This window comes from Notamacropus eugenii, chromosome 6 (genome assembly GCF_028372415.1).
Source record: "Notamacropus eugenii isolate mMacEug1 chromosome 6, mMacEug1.pri_v2, whole genome shotgun sequence".
NCBI classification, from domain to species: domain Eukaryota; kingdom Metazoa; phylum Chordata; class Mammalia; order Diprotodontia; family Macropodidae; genus Notamacropus; species Notamacropus eugenii.
The window spans coordinates 343,673,004-343,698,021 of NC_092877.1; the positions used below are offsets into that span (position 1 = coordinate 343,673,004).

At 41.8% G+C, this 25,018-nt stretch overlaps 2 protein-coding genes across 5 annotated transcripts in view; one reads left to right on the forward strand and one right to left on the reverse strand.

The window, feature by feature from the left end:
- CCDC39 (coiled-coil domain 39 molecular ruler complex subunit) overlaps positions 1–5,597 on the forward strand; it is a 55,872-nt gene extending 50,275 nt beyond the window's left edge. Inside the window, exon 20 of the mRNA XM_072618389.1 lies at positions 4,242–5,597. Within this exon, the coding sequence (XP_072474490.1) occupies positions 4,242–4,380 (139 nt within the window). The 3' untranslated portion in view covers positions 4,381–5,597. The remainder of the gene's footprint in view (positions 1–4,241) is intronic.
- Positions 5,598–6,107: 510 nt separating this feature from the next.
- TTC14 (tetratricopeptide repeat domain 14) lies at positions 6,108–24,249 on the reverse strand. 4 transcript variants are annotated; one of them, XR_011969079.1, is made up of 12 exons: positions 23,989–24,234; positions 22,682–22,806; positions 21,959–22,158; positions 16,929–17,013; positions 16,667–16,796; positions 15,895–16,050; positions 14,888–14,959; positions 13,326–13,445; positions 13,103–13,225; positions 9,546–9,663; positions 8,391–8,483; positions 6,108–7,548 (listed from the first exon to the last, which is right to left on the reverse strand). XR_011969079.1 is itself a non-coding variant. In XM_072618390.1 (12 exons), the coding sequence occupies exons 1-12, from the start codon at positions 24,138–24,140 to the stop codon at positions 6,648–6,650; spliced, it is 2,292 nt and encodes a 763-aa protein (XP_072474491.1). In that variant the 5' UTR covers positions 24,141–24,249; the 3' UTR covers positions 6,108–6,647. The 4 variants fall into 4 exon arrangements, 3 of the variants coding, with proteins under 3 accessions (XP_072474491.1, XP_072474492.1, XP_072474493.1); XM_072618390.1 differs by having other exon boundaries at positions 8,391–8,500; positions 23,989–24,249; XM_072618391.1 differs by lacking the exon at positions 23,989–24,234 and adding an exon at positions 23,054–23,123 and having other exon boundaries at positions 8,391–8,500.
- Between the last annotated feature and the right edge of the window lie 769 nt (positions 24,250–25,018).

Consider the following 25,018-nt stretch of genomic DNA (forward strand, 5'->3'; position numbering starts at 1 on the left):
GACGGCACACAGATAAGACAGGTGATTTGGAAACAGTTCTCATATAATTAATTGGCTTTCCTGTATTAAGATAGAGGCACTTTTATTTCTTACCATATCCCATGCCCTTAAAACTTCCTCTTGAAGAATGTAATCATGTTATAGAAGCTTCAGGGTTGGTTTTAGTTTAAAGCTTCTGAGTAAATGACAAGTCTGTGATCTTTTTCAAATTTCAGTCTTGAACATATTGTACAACCTGTTTTTTTGCCATCAGCTCCCACAACTACTTCTGAAGTCATTATCAGTGTCTTTTTTGTTATATCCATCAGAAATCTTGAGCCTCAGCATGACAAAAGTTACAAGGGGTCTACTGCTTTCAGGGACTTAGAATGGGATCCAAGTGCCTGACCTCATGTAGGGTTACCTTCTAGTATACATCACTCCACCTTGAAATGAGACTCTAGAGCTAGTGTGGCGGAAGGGGAAATCTCTCTTCCTATCTGACTTCCCTGCCCCTCAGTATCAGTTCCCTAATGTTTGGATTGAGGTGTCACTAGCCAATGCCACTACTAATAGCATTCTCAGTCATTACAAGACCTTGAAGGGTGAAGTTCCAAAACAACTTTCAATGACCCCCCCCTCCTATAACTGTATAATTGTCTGCCAAAATCATAAGCATTTCCTTTTGCCATCTTTACTTCTACCTTCATTTCTATCCATCTCAGTCTTCTCTCTGAACAGACCATCTTCACCCATCTTGTTGCACTGTGCCTTCTGTGCTCTTTTCTAATAAAAAAAATGCATGCACATTTAAACACATACATATATGTCCTATTCATCTTACATCTTTCCACATCTTTCTCTAGAAGATAGCACACCTTTGACCACCCTCTGCAGCACAGATTGTTCATTTTACTCTCAGCCCACAGAATGCTCCAACTTCCCACCGGCTACCTGCCTTGTCTTCCTCTCCATGTTTTGTTTTCTTGTTAGAATGTAAGTTCGCTGAGAGAAACAAAGAACTGGTTTTATACTTGATCTCCAGCACTTAGCACAAGGCTTGTCTCTTCCTCCTAACATGGTGGCAGCTGGAGAAACCATCCTTCTTGAGGCTTACTGCCCTCTGTCAACACAATAACAACTTTTCTTCCTATGAAGCACACTCCATCCACGTATATCACACAACATGGATGCTTGCTACGGTGATACAACAGACTTCAGGTCACCCTCTAACTCTCAAAGCTCAGTCTGTGACCTCTTGCTCTTCCTGTATCTCTGTGGACCTTCATTAACATGGCTCACTCATAGGTGACCTTTCAGGTCATCGAGTCTCCTCAATGGTTTTATCATCAACCCCACAGCAACCATGGTTACCCATCATTGTGCTACCTCTCTGATTAGAATCTTTTAGCCTTTCAGATTTGCCTGTTCTACTTTAGGATAGGCCTAAATCTGCTTATTTTGTTGCTTCTACCCATTACTCCTACTACTTCCTGGGGCCAAGCAGAACAAGTCCATTCCTCTTTTACATGATAATCCATAAAATAATTGACAGTCTGACCTCTCCAGCAAGCCAGCTCTTCAGGCTAAATGTCTCATTATACCAGTTTCTCATCTGTCATGTTTTAGAGACCTTTCACCATCTAGGTTACAATCCTTTGGATATGCTTCTGGCTTGTCAATATGCTTCCTAAACTGTGGTGTCTAGAACTGTCTCCAGGACTTTTTCCCCTCCCCATTCAATTTATTTTCAGTTCCAGATTCTCTCCCTTATCCCACCCCTTGAGAAGGCAAGAAATACAAAACATTATAGATATTAAGTCATGCAAAACAAATTTCCATATTAACCATGTTCGGGGGGCAAAAAGTCAGTCTTCATTCTGAATCCATTAGCCCTCTATCTGGAGGTGGGTACATTTTTCATCATGGGCCCTTTGGGATGCTTTTGGATCACTGTATAATCAGAGTAGATTGTATAATCAGTTTTCCCAGGTTTTTTTTTTAAACATTCCTTTTATCATTTCTGACATATATATCATGATATATAATATAATAATCATATATACCACAATTTGTTCAGTCAATCCCTACTTGATGGATGTATCTCTAATACTTTAGGGGTGAATACAGGTAGGGTACAACTGGAGTCATCACCTAGAAGCTGCCCACGTCTCTAAATGCAGCCCAAGATTTGGTTAAACCTTCTTGGCCACCATACCACATTGTTAGGTCCTCTTGAGTTTGCAAGGCAACAAAATTCCCAGATTTTTCCCAAGCCAACTGTCATCTAGCCATACCTCCCCACATTTGTACTTTTGATAGGTACATGCATGATTAGAATCAGGTGAGGGAATGCTGACCAATTTGACTGTAATGTCATGTATATGAAGAGCCGTAATGTGGAATAAACCTAGAAAGGTAGATTGGTATCAATTATTAATGGCTTTAAATGCCACACTAAAAAGCTTGTATTTTATTCTGTAAATAGGTTACTGAGCAAGGAAATGATCTTGTGATTTAGGGAGATTACTTTAGCATTTCTGAGGATGGTGAATTAGACTAGAAGCTGGATGCCAGGGAGGCTATTACAGTACTCTGGGAGAGGTCACCCTAAAGTAGGGTGATGGCTGAGTTTAGATACCTGTGCGACATCCCAACCACTTATGGTGATGCAGGACTTGAACACAAGAAAGAGATGACGGCTAAGTAATATGAATCTGGGGATCATGTACAGATATGAAAGTTGAATCCAGGGAAAGTGGTCAGCAGTCAACAGGCATTTGTTAAGTGCTTACTACATCAAGCACTGTAGTAAAGGCTGGGAGTACAAAGAAAGGCAGAAGATAGTGCTGGCTCTTATAGAGAGCTCACTCATAATCTAATGAGAACAAAACATATAGTGTGAAGGGGAAATAATCTCTAAGGAAGAGGGACGGTGGGAGACCCCTTAGAAGTCTGCTGCAAAAGGCAGGATTAGCACCAAGACTTCAAGAAAGCCTTTAGATGGTGGGAGAGTGTTGAGGGATGGAGGATCGTGTGTGACAACAGCAAGCAGGCCATGTTTGCCTACTACTAAAGCAGACTAAGAAAACTTAAGCAAAATACATGCCTGTAATGTGAGATGTACAAGTTAGCATGGATGGCCCTAGTGTTGCTGACAATGATGTCATTGTATTTTGTGAAGGATTAGATTAGAGTTATGGTTCCTGGAACTGTCCCAGCTGGAAGGGCCCTTAGAGAATTGGAGCTCCCAGAATGCTAATGTTTAGGTGCTATGCGAGACACTAAGGGATACAAAAGGCAAAATGGAACAGTATCTGCCCTCAAGGAACTCATACTCTTATTGAGAGAAATATACACATGTATAAAATAATAGTTATTTTTTTTTTGAGGGTGGGGGGAAGCACCAGAAGTAGGGGGAATCAGGAAAGGTCTTACATGAATGGTTTTGAGAAAACAAAGGATTCTGAGAGGTAGAAGCAAAGCAGTATACCCTAGGCATCAGGCATAACCAAGAGATGAGATGTCGTGTATGTGAAAATAAGGACATTTGCCCTTTTATGCTGATTCCCATACTTTTGGTGATCTTTCAAAGTTCAGTCAGGATGGCTTGTAATCACATCTGCTGTTCCTTCTTTCTCTAACACTATCCCTTCTGGTCAAGGCAATCAGGTATACCGCTGCTATATCCTGACATATTTTGTGGCTTAATTCCTCATTAGTCCCATTTTCCTTCTTTCTTTCCAGTCAAACTTCTCCCTGGCATGGAAGGCAGAACTATTTACCCATCTGTCCTGCTTTCTTCTTGGTAGTCAAGGCTCTAGGAGGTCTCTCCCTTCTTTGATTTCTTCCCAGGCCTTGGTTTTCCACACTGAGGGCCAAACTATCCCAACAGGTATATGCCTTGCCTTTGTGCGCATCCTTTATTTTCATCAGCTGATGAGCTCATGGTACATGCATACTCTTTAAAAGACATCCCCACTTCTATTCATCAGAATTCTCATTTTCAGAAGTTTATTTTTGGAAGTTTCCCAACCATCCTAGACCTACTTTCATATGGTTTTGGGCACAGGATCCTGTATGTATTGTGTTTCCTCATTGCACAGAGATTTACTTCTCTTTACAGACTGTTTCTGTGATTGGTGTTGCCAGGAATCTGAAGTCTAAACAAACGAAGGTTTCTTATACTCAAACTCTTAGGTCTTAATAAAGAATTTGTACTAAAAATAATTAGTTTTTACTAATTGTGACTTAACTCCTAGGTCAACGAAGAGTGTTGTAAATGCTGCCTCGTTTTCACCCAAAGTTGTGCAGTTGGGTTTCTCTTCACCAGTGAGTCCAGCGAGTCCAGCCAGTCCAGCTAGTCCAGCTAGCTCCAGTAGTGGTAAAAGTCAAAAGTGAAATTTTTTTAGCTCCAGGATAAATTCATATTTAATAATGTTTTTGAATGTTAAAGAAAATGTAGATGAAGTCTGTACTTAGTTATTGTATATTAGTCTACAAAAAGACATTATGATACTGTTGGAAATTTTAAGTGACCAAACAAGTTTTACTTAGGAAAAATATATTATAAAAATGAACAAAAACCACTCAAGTAACAAACTACTTTTCTATTAGTGTTTTCTCCCTTATTTTGTTTTAGAAGGAAAACACCGTATTTTCATATACTCAGCAAGGCCATAGTTTGTAATTTCCCATCACCTACCTTGCTTAATACAGTATGAGTTACATTAGAAGAGGGCATGTTCGTTGTTAAGTAATTGTGCTTTTTGAGGTAAACCATGAAAAACACTTCTACCACCAGGATGATGATGTGTTTTAAGACTAGTCATTCAATCTATTAGGAATCTGAAAGACTTCTCTAGCTCTGAAAGAGAATAGAGAGCATACAGGTTATCCCCAAAGTCTTAGAGCAGTTTTAAGCTGCAAGAGCTGTAAGGATCAAAAGCTCTTAAACTCTGGGCAGATTTCTGGGACAGCCCATCCTTGAGCTTTCCTCTTCCCAGTCTACAGCAAATATTACTTGTTGAAGCAACTTCTCAATCACAGGCAGTTGGCACACCACATTGCTACTTTTAGGGGTATTCATTTTTAAAATAAATTTTTAACTCTTAAAAAAAGTGTCCAGTAACTATTCAGTGTATCCTACTAATTGAAGGGCTCAAACTCAAGTTTTTTAAATGAAACCTAATTACAAAAATTCATTTTGTAAAGTAACTTTTGCAATATTACAATAGATTGTTCAAATTTTATATTTATGTTTATGCAATTAATTTGCATTAAATTCTGCTATGCTTAGCAGTCTCAATAGCAAGGAAAATTGCAATCTGTCAAATACCTGAAAAGGAAGATTCTTATTGCACTGTAATGAGAAGAAACCATAAAATGAAAAGAATTCAACTGAAGAAGAATGTGACATTAGTGATCACATACAAGATAGGATGGGGAACTATTATGGCAAAAATGCATAATTTAATTTGCCTTGTACTTGTGCAAGTTTATATTTTCGATAGAGTAAAATACTTTTTGTAAAGCTTAGATGAAAAAATATGTAAGATTTTGGATGCTGTGGTGGGAGAAGGAATTGTCAAATTCAATAAAGATTTTCTTGGCTAATACTTATTACAGCATATAATCTGTGAATTAGAATTTGTCTCTGCACTTTTGGAAACAGCATAATTAAATAATAAAGCAAAATTAGTGTAAAGACCTTTACTTTTTAATCTACAAGACCATTCTGTCAACACATTCCAGTGAGTAGGCAAGAAATGATGGTTTCCCAATTCAAAGCGGGTCTTGAAGGAGTTGCCTTATTCCAGTAACGTAGAGCACTATAAGCATAATCTTTTTAAGGTCCTCAAAGGTAGAAAAACTTTGTATTTTAAGAGTAAATAGAAGAGAGTCACCCAGAGCCAAGTCTGGTTAGTAAATTGATCAAGCTGAGTAACAGGCTTTAGGTAAAAAACTTCAAAACTACCAAGGAACCCTGAAACAGGATGATGATTAAAAGTAATTAGAATCACTCTCTGGGGTGGCATGTTGTCACATGCCGCATGAAACCTTTTTTCCAATAGAAGGAGTACTCAAATGGAGACAGAAACAAGAGACCAATGCCCTGCCAACACAAATGAAGCTCTTTGAATTTTTAATAAAATTTAACATTTAAAACAACTCTTTACAGATAAAGAACGGCACATCCAGGACGTTCCATTCTGTAAACCCTTTCAGCTGAAGGCTCAGTTTCCATTTAACAATTCAAAAATGACAATGGAATCATCAGTTTTTAGTAAACATGGCCTGAATCTTTAAAGTGCAAATTTAATTTTCTCGCAACCTAACCAAAAGGCTACTTCTGTTAGGCAGTTAGCAAAGAAATATGGGAAAATGTCATACAAAAGATAGGAAACATCCTCAAGTAAACCAATTTAACTGGATCACCTTGGTCTTTCCTAAAAAAATCATGTTTGTACATCTATTACAGATGAAAATCCTGCTTACGATCAAATAACCTGGCTAGCAAAAGGGTGCTACAGAGGAGTGAGTACAGATTAACACAAAGATGCAAGTGTGTTTGTTCTCTGAAGTCTGCATACATGTCCACAGGACAGTGGAGATAAGGACACCTTTAATGGCCTCTAGTAACATGAGACTATTTCTTTGGCACCTACTCAGTTTTTCTGCTTATTTCCTTTTTCTTTTTCAAATTCAGCAATCTGATTAAATATAGTAAGCAAATTTTGAGGCAGATTTTTCTTAACATTGCTTTCTGATCGCTCTTTACCATTTAATGTAGCTTCTTCAAGATCCTCTGCTATCTCATCCCCATAATTTCCTTCCCTATTTTCAGATTCTTTCTTTTGATTTGCATTTAATTGTGATCTTTGCTCTTCATCATTTCTACTAAAATCATGTAATCCAGTATTTGCATATTTTTTGTTTTTTTCAATGGACTTCCATGAACAGTCCAATCCTGCTGGAGAAGTAGAACATCTCATTGAACCTGGCTCCCACTTTCTATAATATTCTTTTCTTCCCTCTGCTCCCTTTTCAAATTTTCTATTAAAATTTTTTTTTTCATCTGAATTTCTACTTAATGAGCCAGAGAAATCTCGTCTACTAGAATAGTATCTGTCCGGTTTACATGGCTTTTCAGTTTTGCTACTACTTGCCTGAGTTCTAGAGCTATAAAAATCCCTTGAATCTTCAGACCTACCTCCAAAATTATCCGGAATTTCAGATGAAGATGAAGACTGAGTGTTACCTCTTTCTCTTTCTTTTATTCTACCCTGATTTTCTAGCAGTTTTTCCATCTCTTGTTTTTGGTTAAGAAAGGATGCTGAGGTATTGGCTGGAAGTGGATAGCTCTCCTCTTTCCTATTCTGATCCGGATGTGAAGAAGCCTTGGAGGAATGCCTTTTGGAATTTCGAGAGGACTCTGAACGGTTCCTCTTCCTTTTCTTATGTTTTTTGTGACCAGAAGAGGAAGAGGATGATGAAGAAGAAACCACTTGGTCAGCTGAAGAAACACTTGATGAGGAGGAAGTAGATCTTTTCCTTTTCTTCTTTAACCTAGAAAATGTAGGTAATTCATGAAGCCCCATTATTGCTCAGAGAACCCACTTCTCAACTTCTGGCATAAAACTGTCCCTTTCCAAGTACATGCACAAAAGCCAAGACAACTGCTCCTCCAGTTCATGTTGTCAGGGCACCCAGAGCATTATCTGGAAAACAACAAGACTAGAATTCTTGTTTTTTGCCTAAAATAAACATATGCTTAAAATAACTGGACTCTTCTGCTTCAATTCTGCAAAAGCTTTTTGGTTCTGCATTCTACTCTGGAACCAAAACATAAGAGTGTACTTAGCTTACTCTGAAAACTTTATGACTCCCTTCCCCCTCAAATAAAAAAGAAAGTCTACTAAAATGACTCTATCCTAGTGCAAATCAGAGGAGTTTTAAGCACGCTCCTTACATACTACTATGCTGTAAGATTGTAGAAAACCCTGGAAAGACTTTCATGAACTGATGCTGAGTAAAGCGAGCAGAACCAGAACATTGTACACAATTACAGCAAGACTGCACCAGGACTAACTTTGACAGACTTGGCTAGTAAAGCCACTATATATATTCCTAATAATCAGGCAACTTGAGATTTTAATTTATAATTTAGCTTGGTAAGAGAAAGGTGTCCTAATGGACAACCAAGAGTTTACTATTTATGATACCCTCTGGTATGTCACCAAATTCTAGGGAAGGCAATGAATTACACTACATATTCCTGAAATCAGCAAAAATGTCAAGAACTCCTGTTACCAAAGGTAGCATTTGTCTACTTACTTTATCACTATATGGTGTTTGAACTCAATTCAGTAGACACTTTAATTGAAATAAATGGAATGTTATGGGTTTACCTTTTTTCTTCTTTTAAGAGCTTACGCAACTTTTCTGCACTTGTTTCTATTTTCTTTGATTTCTGCTTTTCTTCTTTTTCAGCTTGTTTTTCTCTTAATTCCAAAGATTTCTTTTAGAACCCAGATATCAAAAAAAACCACACATTAAACATAGCAGAATATATGAACCCCAGTGTTTCACAAGATCAGACCCCCCCATTACCAAAGTAACATACCAACATCACCATATTTCCAACATCAAATAAGTGAGTTTTTAAACATGAAAAATTTATCACAGAGGTATTTGGCATTAATCATCAGGATGACCAGTAGAGGATTGAAGGCCATATTGCAGTTGGTATTCCATTAAAAAAGGGAAACCATTGCATTGGTACCCATGACCCAGGGCAGCGAAACAGGAAGATCAAATAGAATAGATGAGAAAAGACAAGAAAAATGATCAAAAAAGAAAAAAAGGTGGATTAAACCGAGTAACATGCATTTTTATAAATAATCCAAATAAAGGGATTCCAATAAAAATGTGTTTAAGGTGGATTTGCCATGTTTGGATACAAACCATTTAAAAAAATATCGCAGCCCAGTTGGATGCATGATTTACGTAAGAAATCATTTTCCAGTTTGTGGTTGGGGATGAGCAGCACCAGATGTCACAGACACAGCAGCAACGGTCCAATTCAGAAGAAAATGCACATGAGAAAACATCATCATCAGTATTACAGGAAAGTGCAGTCTCAATTACTTATTTAAATTTATGATTTACAAGTATTTCAGAATCATTAAAGTGACTAAAATAACCAATACTGGTAAAGGGAGGGTTCAGCTACTTATCAACTTATTTTGTAAACAAGCCACTAGTAGTCTTCAAAACTCCACAGTACATTTGGGCAATCTGAATTCTAAATTTACGAATACGTATTCAAAATACTTTCTGCTTCTGAATACTGAAAATTAGGTAAGTGCGAGTCAACTTCAATTTAGTTTTATAATACAAGAAGGGACAGGGCCTAAAACAATAACATCTGTGAGAAAAAAGCAACAGTTTGGAATGGTCTCATTTCTAAATTCATTTGTTTTCCCTAGAAGGAAGTTTAATCAAAATTTTGGTTTTAAAATTTATTACTGTTAGTAATTGTTTAAGGGAAAATAAAGAATCACCTGCATATGCCTGTGAAGCTTTGATAATGCATCCTCTGCTTCTTTAAAAGTCTCATCCAAAGCCAAAGCTTTTTTGTAGTAACTTTCAGCATTTAATAGTTTTTCTTCTTCTTCTAGCCTAAGATTAAAAAAGGTTTGTAAAAAGGGACATTTTCCTTCACAAAGAGACAGATGGAAGTTAGACGCTTATGCCAGAAGTCTGTTGTGGGGTGTCTTGTTTAGTATTTAGAAAGGAAGAAGGTAAGGAAAAACAGACCCTAAAATCTTTTTTTGAGGGGGGAAGGAGGCAGAATTAAAATTAATTATGCTCTGACAATAACCTGTCCCACACTCATGGTACAAAATAGAGTACTGGCATACCTGAATAATGTAAGAATTGCTCTGTGGAATCAGGGGCTCAGCCTATATATGGTGACAAATCTGTGATGCTGGGACCTTTTATGAAATTAAGAAGGTGCCCCTCCCTCAAAACAACACCCAACACTCAAGAAGGTAGTTAGGAAAGGAAGCTATTAGCAGTGGGAGTGTTTAAGAAACTCTTCATGTACAAGGTGGCATCTGAGCTGCCTTTTAATAGATCAAAGAGTGTACTCCAGGTACAGGGTCTGACCAGCACAAAGGCCCAGAGATGGGAGATAGAGTGACATGTTTGAGGAACAATTAAGCCAGTTTGACACTACTACAAAGGGTGAGAAGGGGAGGAAAATACAAAGAGGTTGAAGATAAGTTGGGCAAAGGTTGTGAAAGGTTCTAAAAGCTAACCAGAGGAATTGGTTGAACAGGGAAAGTAACATTTTTAGATCCACACTTCAAAAAAAAAAAAGTGGCAGCATGTAGAGAATGGACTAGCAGTGAGAGACAGAAGGTCACCACAATAGTTGAAGCCAAAAGCAGTGAGGGCTTTAAGACAGTGGCCATATGAACAGAGAAGGTCAGATGTGAGATGTGAAGACAGGAATGGAAAGATGTGGCAACTGAAAGGATGTATGGGGAAAGTGAGTCTACAGGACAATGCCGAGGTTATGAATCTGGCAGATTGGAAGAACAATAGTTGTCTTTGACAGAAACAGAAGTTTAGAAGAGGGCTGGGTTTTGACAGAAAGAGAATGACTTGTTTTGAACATGGTCAACTTGAGATGTATCTGGGACACAGACTTAAAAGTTTAATTGGCAGGTGGTGATGTGTGAAGCCAAAGGAGAGAAAGTGGGCTTGGAGGGAGATCTCTGAATTACCTACAGAGTGTAGAGATGGAATGGGGGGGAAGTCTTGGGGCAAAACCCTAGTTAGGAGGCAAAATAAAGATAACGATTAGGTCAAGGAGGCTGGAAAGGAGCAGTTGGGACAATTAGAAGGGAAGAAAGTGGTCACAAAAAACAAAAGAGAAACAAGAATGTCAAAGACAAGAAGGTCAACACTGTCTAATGCAACAGGCAAGTCAAGAAAGAGGAGGCCTGAGATGGGCAATTAAAGAGTGCTGGTAACCTCCGAGGGCAGCTTCAGTGGAGTGGGATTAGAAGCCAGAGTGCAAAGTGTGAAAAGAGGAGTAAACAAGGTGATGATGGCACCTCCTTTCTGCTGATTAAACCCAATTTATCCTATATTTAGCTGGTTTGTATATAGTTGTTCTCAGTTGCCCACCCCATCAGACTTCGGGCTTTTGAAGAGCAGAGCCTGCTGTTGGCCCTTCTTTTTCTCCCTAACACTCAGCACAGTGCCTGGCCCACAGCTGGTGCTTAATAGATGTTTGCTGCCTGGAAGCCTTTTCTACCAGGTTAGCTGAGAAAAGCATGACAGCCCAATAGGATGATAAGGTCTGGCAAAGGTTTTTTAAGGATAGGAGAGACTTGGATATGTCCGCAAGTAACAGTGAAGGAACCAGCAGGTGGAGAGAAATGAAGATGAGAGAGGATGACTGAGGGGGCAATCTGCTGCAGGGATGGGAACCAGAGAGCATGTCTAAGTTATTAATTATGGTAAGGACAAAAGTCACTGCACTGTCAAAAACTGGAGGAAAAGAAGAAGAGGGTGACAGATGATGTCAAGGTGTTCTGAGATGAAAGGAAATGAATTAAGAAGTTCATTTTCAATAATCTCAATTTTCTCAGTAAAGAGAAGATTTGGAATAGCTTCTTTGGAAAGAGCAAGGAAATCTATTAATAAGGACAGAAGGATTGCCCTGCTTCAGTGAGGGCCTAGTTAGGCTGGATAACAGGAATTTATAATGTACCCAGTCTAGGGTTGAATGACCTCCTCCAGCTCCATTCAGCAGCCTGTGAAGAGGACTGGAGGAAGAAGATTGATGGAAATAATGCTGGACCAGGGTCTAGCAAAGGAAGGATAATGACGAAAAAAGGGTGAGGACCAACAAAGGCACAGATCCCTGGGCTACTCTATTAGGTACCTCTAGTTCCAAACCCACATAACTGAAGTTCAGTGGTTTTTCAGTTGTGTCTGATTCCCTGTAACCTCATTTGGGGTTTTCTTGGCAGAGATGCTGGAATGGTTTGCCATTTCCTTCTCCTGCTCATTTTACAGATGAAGAAACTGAGGCAAACAGGGTTAAGTGACTTGACCAGAGTCATACAGCAGTTAAGTGTCTGAGGTTGGATTTAAAACCAGGAAAAGAAGTCCTTCTGACTCCAGGCCTGGCACTCTATCCACCGCACCACTCAGCTGCCTCATTAGGGACCTCCAGTTCCAAATCCACTGTATCTTTATGTATCTTCTCTATCATAAGCATGAGAGATTTGTCAAGTGTATCTTTGATCATCACAAGGATAAAAATGGAACTACTTCTATTTGTAAAGGATATAGGAACTGGAATTGAAATTTCACTGACTCCAGCACTGCAGGTAGGCACTTTTATTGCAATGTACAGTCCAGAACCATATAAGTTAAATGATTTGCCCAGGATCAAACGGCCAGTATGGGCCAGAGAGAGTCCTAGAACCCAGGGCTTAAGACTGAAACCAGCTCTCTACCCTTTATTCCTTCGTCCCTTTTTCTCTTCTCTTCTATCACTGCATTTCTCTTACAACTCAGGCCGGCCTTCTTCTAGTTAGTCTGAATTAATGAATTCTTGCTGTAAAGTGTGGCTATAGCATGGCAGGTTAAATATAAATATACACGGCAGTCAGATCAAAAGAAGAGAATAAACTTTGATTAGGAATTTAACCAGAATCACTTGTTTTTGTGAGAAAGATGAAAAATGATAGAAAGTACAAGCTTTTATCAGGGAGAAGATTTTTTCAAAATGGCACAAAAAGCCCAACTTTTGGAGTACATAGCCCAACATCTTGTAACTATACACTGCATAATGAAAAATGTTCAGAATGGTAATCCCAAGGATGATTATATTATCCTAAATCATGAAATAAACATATAATTACATTCAGCATACTGTCCTTTCTATGGCTACAAAGAGGCTTCTAAAAAAGCTGAAGATTAAAAGATCTGTTGGCCACTCCTAAGCTTCCTGGAACGTCCTGCTCCCTAACCATTCTAGTTGTGAAGGTTTCACTGTAAAGGGTCCATCTTTGATCGATGTGATACTTACTGGCCACCTCTTTCTACAAGGGTCTGGCAGAGGTACTTCCTTGCATTTCTGTGGGTTGGACAGGTTTCCAACGCCACTTCAAAGTCTTCAATGGCTTTGTTTAAACTTCCTTTGGTTGCATATCTAGAGATGCCAATATACAAAAATACAGTGAGTATTTCATAAAATGCTATTTATGCTGTTACATTTTCTAAAAGCCACAGTCCACAGAAAGGTCACTTACAGTGCTCCACGAGCTACCAAAGCTTCCACATTCTGTTTATCTATTTCCAGAGCCTTGTTGTATTCATTCATAGCATCCACATGGCGGCCAACTTTAAAATAATCAACCCCAATCTTCACACTAGAAAAAAGATAAGCCACATTTTCTATAATATACTAGAAAACCAAATTTATTACAGTAGTAGTAACTTCCTAAATTTAAAAAAAATGCATTTTATAAAATTAAAATTTTTTTTTTTTAGTACTTTCAGAGACTCACTGGTGTAGTTGCTTACTTCTTCTACCCAGACTGGAATGTCTCCAAAATATAAGAGATGGGTATTAAATGTTGCTACATCCAAAAACTTATTCATCAGCCAATGGACAACCTAATGATCATTCTCTGAACTTGGACAACTGACCCACAATTTAGTTACGTGGCCCTGATCTGAAGCCTTTTCATTTTCACGTTGGCAGGATCATCAGAGCTTAGGCTCTACTGACAGAGCACCCAGGGCTTGAATAGAGGTACATCAGTAGAAAGTAATACAATGGCTGTCCTTTCTCATCTACTTTGTTGGTTAGAATGGAGGCTAGCAAACCACAATCGCCCATTCGCATATGGCTTAAAAATGTAAAAATCATTCTTAGCTTGTCAATTGTACAAAAACAGGTAGCAGGGCCAGATATGGCACTGATCCAGAAGAGATGATTTAAGAATTACTGAACTACCCAAAAGAGCCTAGACATCATCTTTAAAGAAATTATCAAGGAAAACTGCCCTGATATTCTAGAAATTGGAAGAATCCACCAATCATTTCCTGAAAGAGTTCCCAACATGAAAACTCCCAGGAATATTACTTGCCAAATTCAGAACAACCAGGTCAGGGAGAAAATACTGCAAACAACCAAAAAGAAACAATTCAAATATTGTGGAGCCAGTCAGACTAATAACAAGATTTAGCAATTTCTACAGTAAAGGAACAGAGGGCATAGAATAGGATATTCCAGAGGGCAAAAGAGCTAGGATTACAACCAAGAATCAGCTATCCAACAAAACTGAGTATAATTCTTTGGGGAAAAAAAAGGACCTTCAACAAAAAAAGAGGACTTTCAAGAATTCCTGATGAAAAGACTAGAGTTGAATAGGAAATCTGACTTTCAAATACAAGATCTGAAAGAAGCAGGAAAGGGAAATCTTAAGGGATTTAATAAGGTTAAACTGTTTATATTCCTACAAAGGAAAATGATACTTCTAACTAATGAGAACTTTCTCATTATTAGGGCAGTTAGGAATATTCAGACTATGGGTGTGAGTTAAATATGATGGATGACTACCTAAATAAACAAAATTTAAGGCCGAGAAAAAGGAATGCACTAGTAGAAGAGAAAAGAGGGAGGTAGAATGGGGCAAATTATCTAAAATAAAAGATGTGTGAAAGGGCTTTTAGAGTGGAGGGGAAGACGGGGGAGCGTGTATGACCCAGAATTGGCAAACAGTTTTCAGTGCTCTTAGAAAAATGCTTGCCATCTATAAACTTTAGCTTTTATGATGCTTTTGAGAAAAACCAAAAATTGTCATACCATTTTAAAGCCCAGGAAGCAGACTGTTTTTTCCTTAATGTAAAAGCAAAATCTTCTTCTGAGAAATTTGTTCTATAAAACAAAAAAAAGAAATTAGAACCTTACCCATTTTACATAAAGTTCATACCTTAGTCTTTGCAAGCACTGATGTTTATTGTTACCAATACTGAATAAAGGAAAACTATAAGTGCCATTGCTAACTTGTCACTGATATGATAGAACTACCACATGTCCAAAGAGGTATACTGAAAATCTCTTCCACCATTCCCCCCCTCCATAGCTTTTCTCTCACATACTGATGCAGAAGAGAATGCAATAGGAAATTTTTTTTTGTCTTAATATTCCCAATGCCAAGCACAGTGCCTGGCACAGAATAGCTCAATACTTTTTGTTGAATTCATGCCCCTGAATTGTCCCCAAAGATAAGGAAAAACACTGAATCGGAATAGAGCCATGATGACTGCATGCTAGGCTAGGGCAAATACCATGCACAATAAGGTGTGTCATGTTCTCACTGGCCAGTTTGCATCATCCCCACATTGTTGTCAAATTAATTATGCAGAGTGACTAAGCCCTCCAACTCTATTGCTTTCTGTTTTACAGACCCTTTAAAATCTCCTGGTGAAACTCTAGTTTCTCCCTCTGAGCTGAAGATTCCCTTCCTACCCTGAGTGTTGTCTCTCCACCCTAAAAGTGCAACTGTCGCTGTTGCCTACCTTAGAAAACATTGGGGAAAGAAGAAACCACAGTAAAACTAGTATTAAACTCATCTCTCAGCCATATAAATGTTAGTCTTGTGCCAACTGACCAAGTACCTGTCTAGGTGCTGTTTTCTAATGGTCATTTATTTTCCTCTAAGCCTGTTTTGGTTGAAGACCCTGTGACATGCAGGTATCCTCCAAATCCATCATATATCAGATCATACTCCTCTAAAAATGCTGGACTTTTCAGTCCCACTTTTCCTCCCTATCCCCACCCTCCAAAATAATATGTAGTTACTGTAATACCTTTGAAGGCCTCTCATTAAGGATGGTGGATTGGATTCACTTATTCCTAGTTTTCCGAGGAGAAATTCAACTACTCCTGGATTCATAAATCCCACAGAATGCTGCATGACATTTTCATACGACTCTAAAGAATTACTATTTAATTCAACACTCCTCCTTAAAGAAAACAAAACAATGACAAACATGAAATTTATATACAATTTATTCCTCAAACTTCAGAATGCACCGTCTAGGTATAATGTGTATATACATATATAAAAACAATAAAAAATAGTGCTGGATTTGAGTGTCAAGACCCAAGTTCCAGTTTTATCTCTGATGCTCATGGATTGTATGACCTGGGGCAGGTGGCTTAATCTCTCTGGGTCTCAGCTTCCACATTTATAAGGCAAGAATGATAACACATTCAATACGCTTGCTGTATGGATAAAATAATATAAAACATTCTATAACCTTATAATTCAATAGTTACTATTTGCAGGAAGACTCAGCATTCTCCCCACTGAACAAAATATGAAGCCTAAAGTTTAAAAATATTTTCTTGCTATACACACGTGTACACCTGTGGAGGTACAAAGTGGGACTCAATTCCTTTGACATGGAATAAAAATAAAACAAAAAAGCTTTTCCCTTTTTTAGAAATGAAATACCAAGACAATGGACAGATTTTTCCTGAGGAACTGTGCTGATATTAATCAATAAAACTATTAGTTAATGGTAATAAATTACAAACTGAAATGATGAATTATCTGTAGTGAAGAGAGATTATTACCTGTAGTGTAAAGGGAGATCTTCAGAGCTAATTACACCTAATTTCATATCAGAGAAGTGAGGTGGAAGAGAAGAGCTATACAAGGACACTACAAGCTTCTCATGGTAGCGGTCAATATCTTTAATTCCAGCTAAAAAATATGGAAGACACAAGTTGAAAATATTAGGAAAATAGCATCTATGAAGAATATGCAGAAATGTATTTTTTTTTGTAAATTTGTTGAAAATGTTACTCTTTTATCTCTCCTAAATAAAAGGATTACCTCGGATGAGGTCACCGGTTTGATAATAAGACAAAGGATCACCATGGTTACTATGAGAAGGCACATCTCTTAATGGACAAAGAGCCTATAGTAGGAAGATATAAAAAAATTGGACAAAATTTGGTTATTTGAAAAATCAATGTTATTTTTCTACCTAGATGGTTACTATAATTGCCAAAAGTTAATATATGCACTTAAGAAGTAAACATGAAGAGCTTAATTATTAAATTCAAATTTCTGCATATGGAGGGTAAAAACATAACACATTAGCTGACCCATTTTGAGAATTAAAATCTCACATAAAACAGAGTGGTAAAGTATTAATAATCATGAGGCAATGAAACAAAACAAAACAATTCTTTATAGCAATTAAAATTAAGAGAGAACCATTAAAAATAGGAGGCAACAAACAAAAAAGTGTCAGCTCCCCAAAGTTCAGGCCAATCCAATCTGGCAATGCCTTCAGCTTTTCTTCTTCCTCTTCCCACCCATCTCCTAACAGGACATTTTACCCCGAGTCCTGCTGATCTACTAGCACATGTCCTTTTCTTGTCACTGAAAATGAAAAAACCCTAGAGTCTTAGGTCCTCCTTAACACAGGCCCAGTTGATCAGAATAGCCTCCTTTAACTAACTGGTCTTTCTCGAACTTTTTGCCTGCTAATAACACTAGTCACAGGTACAGGATCAATCTTGCTACAATATCACTCCACATCAGATAACCTCCATACTGCCTACAGGACCAAGGTCCTCTGTAATCTGGTGTCACTCTAATCTCCCCACCTTATCCTTGTTGCCCCTTACATCCATGCTCCAACAAGGCTGGCAACCTCATGACCACCTGATACGCCACACTCATTTCTGACAAAAAAATCTTTTACCATGCAGGTCACCTAATGTGCAATACCCTAAATGGTAAAACTGTGAGCACTTAAGAGAAGTAATGACCACTAGGGCTAAAGCTACACCAAACTATAATCATTTCTACCACAAATGAGTGGTAGATTAAGAGAATGCCACAGACATAGAATCTTGATTTCAGCAAAATGTCTTAAGAGTCTTTCAATATTTCTGTGGACAAAGAGAATGCAGGCTAGTAGACAGTATAATTAGGTAGACTTGTAGTTGGATGAACTGTACTCAAAGAATATTGACTTATGTTGAACTTGGAGGAAAATTTATGGTGATTTGGTTTGTAAGGATACATCCTGGTTAACTTCTGTCAAGCTTTCTAAGACAGATGGCATCTTCTCTGATCTGCAATGGATGGCAGAATCAACATTCAGAGCAATCTGAAGAGATTGAAAGAATGGACCCCAACTAGTGAGATGAAAAAAGTAAAATCTTGTATTTAGATCAAAATTAACTCCCTCAATTCAAAATAGGGGAAACTTGGCTAGTGGGAGTTCTTGTCAGAGATTCAGCAGTTTTAACGATTTGCAAACTCACTGGTGCCAAAATAGCTAGTGTGATCACTGACTGCATTAACAGAAGGAAAGAGCATCCACCTCCAGAAGTTAGGGTTAGATTCTCTACTCTGGTGAGACAACACCTGCCATGCTGGGTTCAATTCAGTGTTTTGAGAGGGACGGTAACAAACTACAGAAGGCTGATGGGTCAAGAAACCATGGAGGATAGGCGGTAGAAATTATTTATTTTTTAGCACCAGAGCTGGTATCACTTGGAAGATGACAAGATTGTTCTCTTTAAATATCTGAAGAAATATCATGCCTTAAAGTGAATTCAGAATGTGAAATACCAGGGAAGAGGTAAAGGGGCATTCTATGTTGGAAATAGCAGAAACAAATGTTTATGGGAACCAGTAGAAGGTTGGTTGTAGTCCATCTTAAAGAGGATCAAAGTGACATCACTTTGTTGGGGTCAAGGTAGTGTGTCCAAATGTGGATGGATCAGACCAATATGAGCTCAGAAGGTTCTACCACATGGCAGGCACAAATAGTCCACAGGAACATTTGGAATGGAAATGTCTTTAAATCTGTGAAGCTAATTTTTTTTCAGCTACTGTGATTCTACTTTGCTCAGAGTCTTCTTTGAAACAGGCACACCACGCTGAGCAGTCTTGTACCAGTGTCTCCCATGTCTCACAATCAATTCAGAAGTTCTTCGGAGAAAATCTGAAATATCCTTGTATTGCTTCTTCTGACCTCCATGTGAGCCCTTGCCTTGTGTGAATTCACTGGAAAATCGTCTTTTTGACAAATGTACATCTGGCTTTTGAACAATGTGGCCAGCCCACCAGAGTTGTACTCTCGGCAACAGAGTTTGAATGCTTGGCAGTTCAGCTTGAGAAAGGACCTCAGGGTCCAGTACCTTATTATGCCAAGAAGATTCCTAAGGCAATTCAAATGGAAGCAATTCAGTTTCCTGGCATGGTGCTACTATACTGTCCAGTTATCATAGGCATACAACAGTGAAGTCAGCACAATGGCTCTGTAGAACTTCACTGTGGTAGGCAGTCTAATCCCCTTCTCTCCCACACTTTCCTTTGGAGTCTCCCAAACACTGAGCTAGTTCTAGCAATGCATGCATCAACCTCATCATCTACATACATCCCCAGAAAATATATTGCCAAGGTAAATAAAAAGTATTCAGTATTTCTCCATTTACTGATGGAGAACTGATGGTTCCATGTACGGATGAAATGGTTCTGGCTGGTGGAAAACCTCTGTTTTCTTGGTGCTATCAGGCTAAAATTAACACAAGCAACAGAGAACTGATCCATACTTTATTGCATCCCTCCTTCAGAGGCTGCATTGAGTACACAATCATCTGTGAACAAAGAGACATACATCAACTCTCCCTCCACTTTAAGTCTTGGCTTGTAGCCTTTCCAAGTTAAATAATTTAGTGTCAGTGCAGCAGCTGACCTTGATGCCCTTTTCGTCCTTGTTGAAGGTGTCTGACAGCATTGTTGAAAACACCATGGTAAAAAGCATGGGAGCTGGAACACAGCCCTGCTTCACTCCACTGGTGACTGGAAAAGCTTGGAAGTACCAATGATTAGTCAGAATCTTGTGCAAGCATGTTGTTGTGGAAATGGGACACAATACCGATGAACTTCTGGCAACCAAATTTGGCCACAATCTTCCACAAACCCTCATGACTGACAGTACCAAAGGTCAGACAGACAAACATTATGCTGACCTGTGTTCTGCTCCTGGCATTTCTTTTGGAGTTGTTGGGCAGTAAACACTATTACCAACTATTTCTTGGTCCTTTCTGAAGTCACAGTGGCTTGCTGGTAGACGACCACCTTCTAGGTGAAGGATCAGCCTATTAAGGAGGACTCTGGCAAGAATCTTGCCAGCAATGACTAAGAGACTTCTGATGGTCACAGGACAGTCCACTTCCTTTTCTTTATAAAGATGGACAATGGAGGAATCCTCGAACTCCTGGGAGATAACCTCCTCTTGTCATATGACCTGGAACACTTTAGTCAATTTTTATACCTGCAGTGGACCCCCTGCCTTACAAATCTCAGCTGGAATAGAATTGGCACCAGGGGCTTTGCCACACAAGAGGAGTGAAATGGCACCCTAAACTTCTTCTGCTGGAAGAGGCCAGAGAGGGATTGACTTCAACCTGACGTATATGGTTGATCCTTTATAACTAAATCATAAATCCATTTTAAGTGTAGATCACTATTCCATAGTAAATATTGGTCCATAAATTTAACCACTGACAATGATAAAGTACTTTAGGTTTCAAAGTGTTTTACATGTATTTCATTTGAGTCTCTAAACTTTTACGACAAACACTTCTTGCTTCCTACAGCCTTTACATGAAAAAACCTGACTTCTTTTCTCTTGCATCCTGTTCCTATTACCTCCAGGCACCCAATCTCTATGCCTAGCAAGCTGCTCTGCTGGGCAAGAAAAGACAGAGGAATTCAAGATGAAGAATTTACATATCTTACTGGTCCCACAATACAATCTGGGCGGCAAAATGCTGGATGATTGTTATCATACTTTGAGCTCTAGGATTTTGAACATATATCTATGAGATGAGAAACTGGCCACCAAGAAAAAGAGATGGTACAAGTGTCTCAGTATCATCACATAAGACAATGTCACTATAACACAAACCTGAAATTCTACATTACTTTCTTTCAGAGTCAAAGGACAAATCCACATTAGTTTTTGACATCTGCATCTTAAGTACATTTCTTAGAGAATCTCTTATATCATTAAAAAGGAATACTGTTTTGGCAAGGCTTCTTGTAGACAAATCCAATGTGCATTCACTGAAACATTCATGCCAATGACTATCAGAAAGCATTTTAAACTACATTTTTAAAAAACAAGAAAGCATAAGCATAGGGTCTCAAGTGGCACTCCCAATATTTTCCCCAAATATACAATACACTAGGAAGGTAGTCATTTAGTGCCATAAGTAAATCTTTAACAAACAAGGGTACCTAGAGTTAAGTTAGTCTAAAACAGAGGCCTCTCACCTGATCAGCTATTTGTGATATTTGACTACATTTTAAAATGCCAAACCATGTCTCCTCTCCTCCTCAAAGAGATACACAAAAGACACAAATCTGATGATTAGAACCAAAAAGAATCTTTAAAAAAATTTAAAAGCAACATGGTAAGGGCTTTTTCTTACATATAAAATTTGTGATAAAAGTACTTTAGCTTCTTTTCATTCAATAAATATTTATAAAGTGGCTTTAGTATACATGATACTAATTAAATAATATTTTTTTATGTATGCAACCAATTAACATTTACCAAACACAAGATATTTGCCAGTACACCGTGCATCACAAGGCATGAACACATAGTAAAGGCACAAATCCTGCCTTCAGGTGACTCAGAAATGGAAAGGAACAAGAAAACTGTTCCAACGAATGGAATTCAAGTTTATCCTCACACTCTGGACGTATGCTTTATAGTAACGAGGTGACCTAGATGAATGCTGGAGCTTAATTCTAAACTTGCAATGTTAAGGTCTAGGGGGAAAACGAGACTAAAGGGTAAAGAAAAAAGGCAACAAGATACTTACTGTAATTTCTAAGTGGGAGATATCTCTTATGATACCGCTGCCCAGGCAGATCAACACCATAAAAAACCCAAATTCACGGATGGAACTTATTCGTCCGATCACCACATCCCCACGCTCCACGTCGCGGAAAAACAGCTCTCTGCGGTCCACGCTGGGGACGTCCATGAACTGCTCCAGGGGCGGCAGGACGGCGTAGCAATCTAGGGGCAAGAACCGGGGCAATAAGACGGCTGGGGGCAGCTGTGCTCCCCCAAAGCGTCCTGCCCGAGAGGCGCAGCGGGGCGCCTTCCCAGGACACGCACACAGACACGCAGGGACACGCGCAGGCATGCACACGCACAGGCATGCACACGCACACAGACACACACGCACACAGACACGCAGGGACATGCGCACGCATGCACATGCACACAGACACACACGCACACAGACACGCAGGGACACGCGCAGGCATGCACACGCACACAGACACACACGCACACAGACACGCAGGGACACGCACACGCATGCACACGCACACAGACACACACGCACGGACACGCGCACGCATGCACAGGCACAGACACACACGCACACAGACACGCATGCACAGGCACAGACACACACGCACACAGACACGCAGGCACACGCACACAGACACACATGCACACAGACACACACGCACACAGACACGCAGGGACACGCGCACGCACACAGACACGCACGCACACGCGGGGACATCACCTTCGCTGTCCTCACTGATTTCCGAAGCTGCGGGCACGCTCTGTTTCCAGGAAACAGCGAAAAGAAGGTCGGCCTTTCTGGAAATGAACCTCTGGATCTCCACGTTGTCCGCTCTCCTCTCCTTCCTGAGGAAGAGAACACACCGAGATCCCGCGGACCGCCAGCTCCGGGCGCACCGCCACCTCCGGGCGCACCGTCACCTCCGGGCGCACCGCCACCTCCGGGCGCACCGTCACCTCCGGGCGCACCGCCACCTCCGGGCGCACCGCCTCTGCCCGCCGGACAGGTCACAGACTCCGGGCCCGCCGCCACCCGCCCTGACAAATAAGCTCATCCCCCTGAAGCGCTTCCCCAACCCCACAGTCCACGCACATGTAAGGTGCTGAGGAGAGGAGACGCGGCCGACACGTGACGAGGGGCCGCAAGGACGCGCAGTCCGGTGGAAAAGGTGACACCTAAGTGGGGGCCCCGGATCGGATCGGAACACCAAGATTCCTGCAGGTGCTCCGGAGCTCACGGAACACCGCCCGCTGCCCCGCCTCGGGGAAGCGCGTTCTGACCCCACGCTCGGACAAGGGCAGCTGGCGCTGCACAGCCCCTGCTGCTCCAGCCTCTCACAGGGTCTGGGGACCCACTCGTGACACCCAGGGACACGCACGGGCACACGCACACGGGCACACACAGACACACGGGCACACGCACGGACACACACAGACACGCACGGACACACGCACGCACACGACTTGTAAGGTTTTACTTCATTCTCACACCCCTGGGACAACGGGATCTAAGCGACCCGCCTGGGATCGCTTCGCTAGGAAGCGTCTGCGGCAGGACTTGAACTCAGGTCCTTCGGCTTCCAAGTTCAGGGCTCCTTCGGAGGCAGTTACCTCCACCAGACAGACAGGCCCTCCGCCCAGACCGCGCCCCCTCGGGGCAGCCCTCATCTCCCGAAGCTCCAAAGCTCGGTCCGGACGGAGCCAGGCCAGCGCTACCCGACGAATTTCCTTTCTAGGACACGCGTGAGTTTAGCAGAAGAAAAAAAAGTGTAGGCCCCCCCCCACCCCCCCCCGCCGGCCAGAGGCGGGGCTCCGGCCGCAGCCAGGCCAACGACTGGCCGAAGGTCACTCCGGGCCCCGCCCATCGGGAAGGGGGCGGTTCCGGAACGCGCCGCGGGCCCGCTCTGCAGAGACAGCTCCAGGCGGTGGGGGGCCGGAGAGGCCAGGATCCCGCCCCGGCTCCCCCGGCCCGGGGCTGCCCACGCCCGGCCCCTTCCCCCCCGCGCGGGGCGTGCCCGCCGCCATTACCTGGCCTGCAGCGGCGGCGCCCCGCGGGCCGTGTCCGCGGCCGGGCCCAGGAGGCCCCGGAAGTGCGGGTTGTCCTGCTGCTCGCTGCGGAGCAGGGACAGGAGCGAGGGCCCGTGGCAGCCCAAGGACTGCCGCAGCAGGTCGCGGTCCATGGCGCGGAGCGGCCCAGGCCCCGGCCCCGGCCCCGCCGAGCTCGCCTCCGCGCCGCTGCTCCTCCTCCCGCCGCCGTCTCCGCGCCGGCCGGCCTGCGAGCGGCGGAAGTGGCCCGGAGCCCGCCGGAAGCGCGGGAGCCTCCTCTTCCTCCTCCTCCTCCTCCTCCTCTTCCTCCTCCTGGGAGAGCGCAGACCCCTCCCCCTGCAGCGGCCCCTGCCCTTTCTCCAAGTCCGAAGCGGGCGACGGAAGCCGAGAGGGCCCGCCCTGGTTCCACGGAGGCTGCCCGGAGGCGGGGCGGGGAGAGAAAGGGGGCGGGAGCTTGGGGAGGGCTAAAGGGAGAAGACCGGGAGAAGGAAGAGAGAAAGACGGGGGTTCAAGTCCAGCCCTAGGCACCTCCTAGCCGTGCGACCCTGGGCCCGTCACTGAGCCTCCGCCTGCCTCAGTTTCCTCACATGTAAAGTGGCGCAGTCAGCGCACCTCCCTGCCCGTGGTGGGTGCGTGTTTCCTTCCTTCCATCCTTGTTTAATAACAAATTAGGAGACCCATTTGGAGGGGGGGGGGCAGAGGGCCCGCGTCCGTCTGTCCTTCCGGATCACTCGCTCCAGGCGGCCGCTGGCCAGGCCTCCCGCAGCGTCTTCTCCCCCCTTCGTCCAGACCCTTGGAGGCCGCTGCTTGTCCGGCACTAAACTGCAGGTAGTCACGGCGCGTGCAGGGGGCACGTCGTCTGCCCTCAGACTGGGCTCCTTGAGGGCGGGGGCTTGCCTTCCCCCTTCATGCCCCGGAGCTTAGTCCGGTGCCTGGCACACAGCAGGGTTCAGTAACTGACCGACCCTCGTAGCCCTCCAGCCCCCACGCGTGTGCTTCCCACTTGTACAGA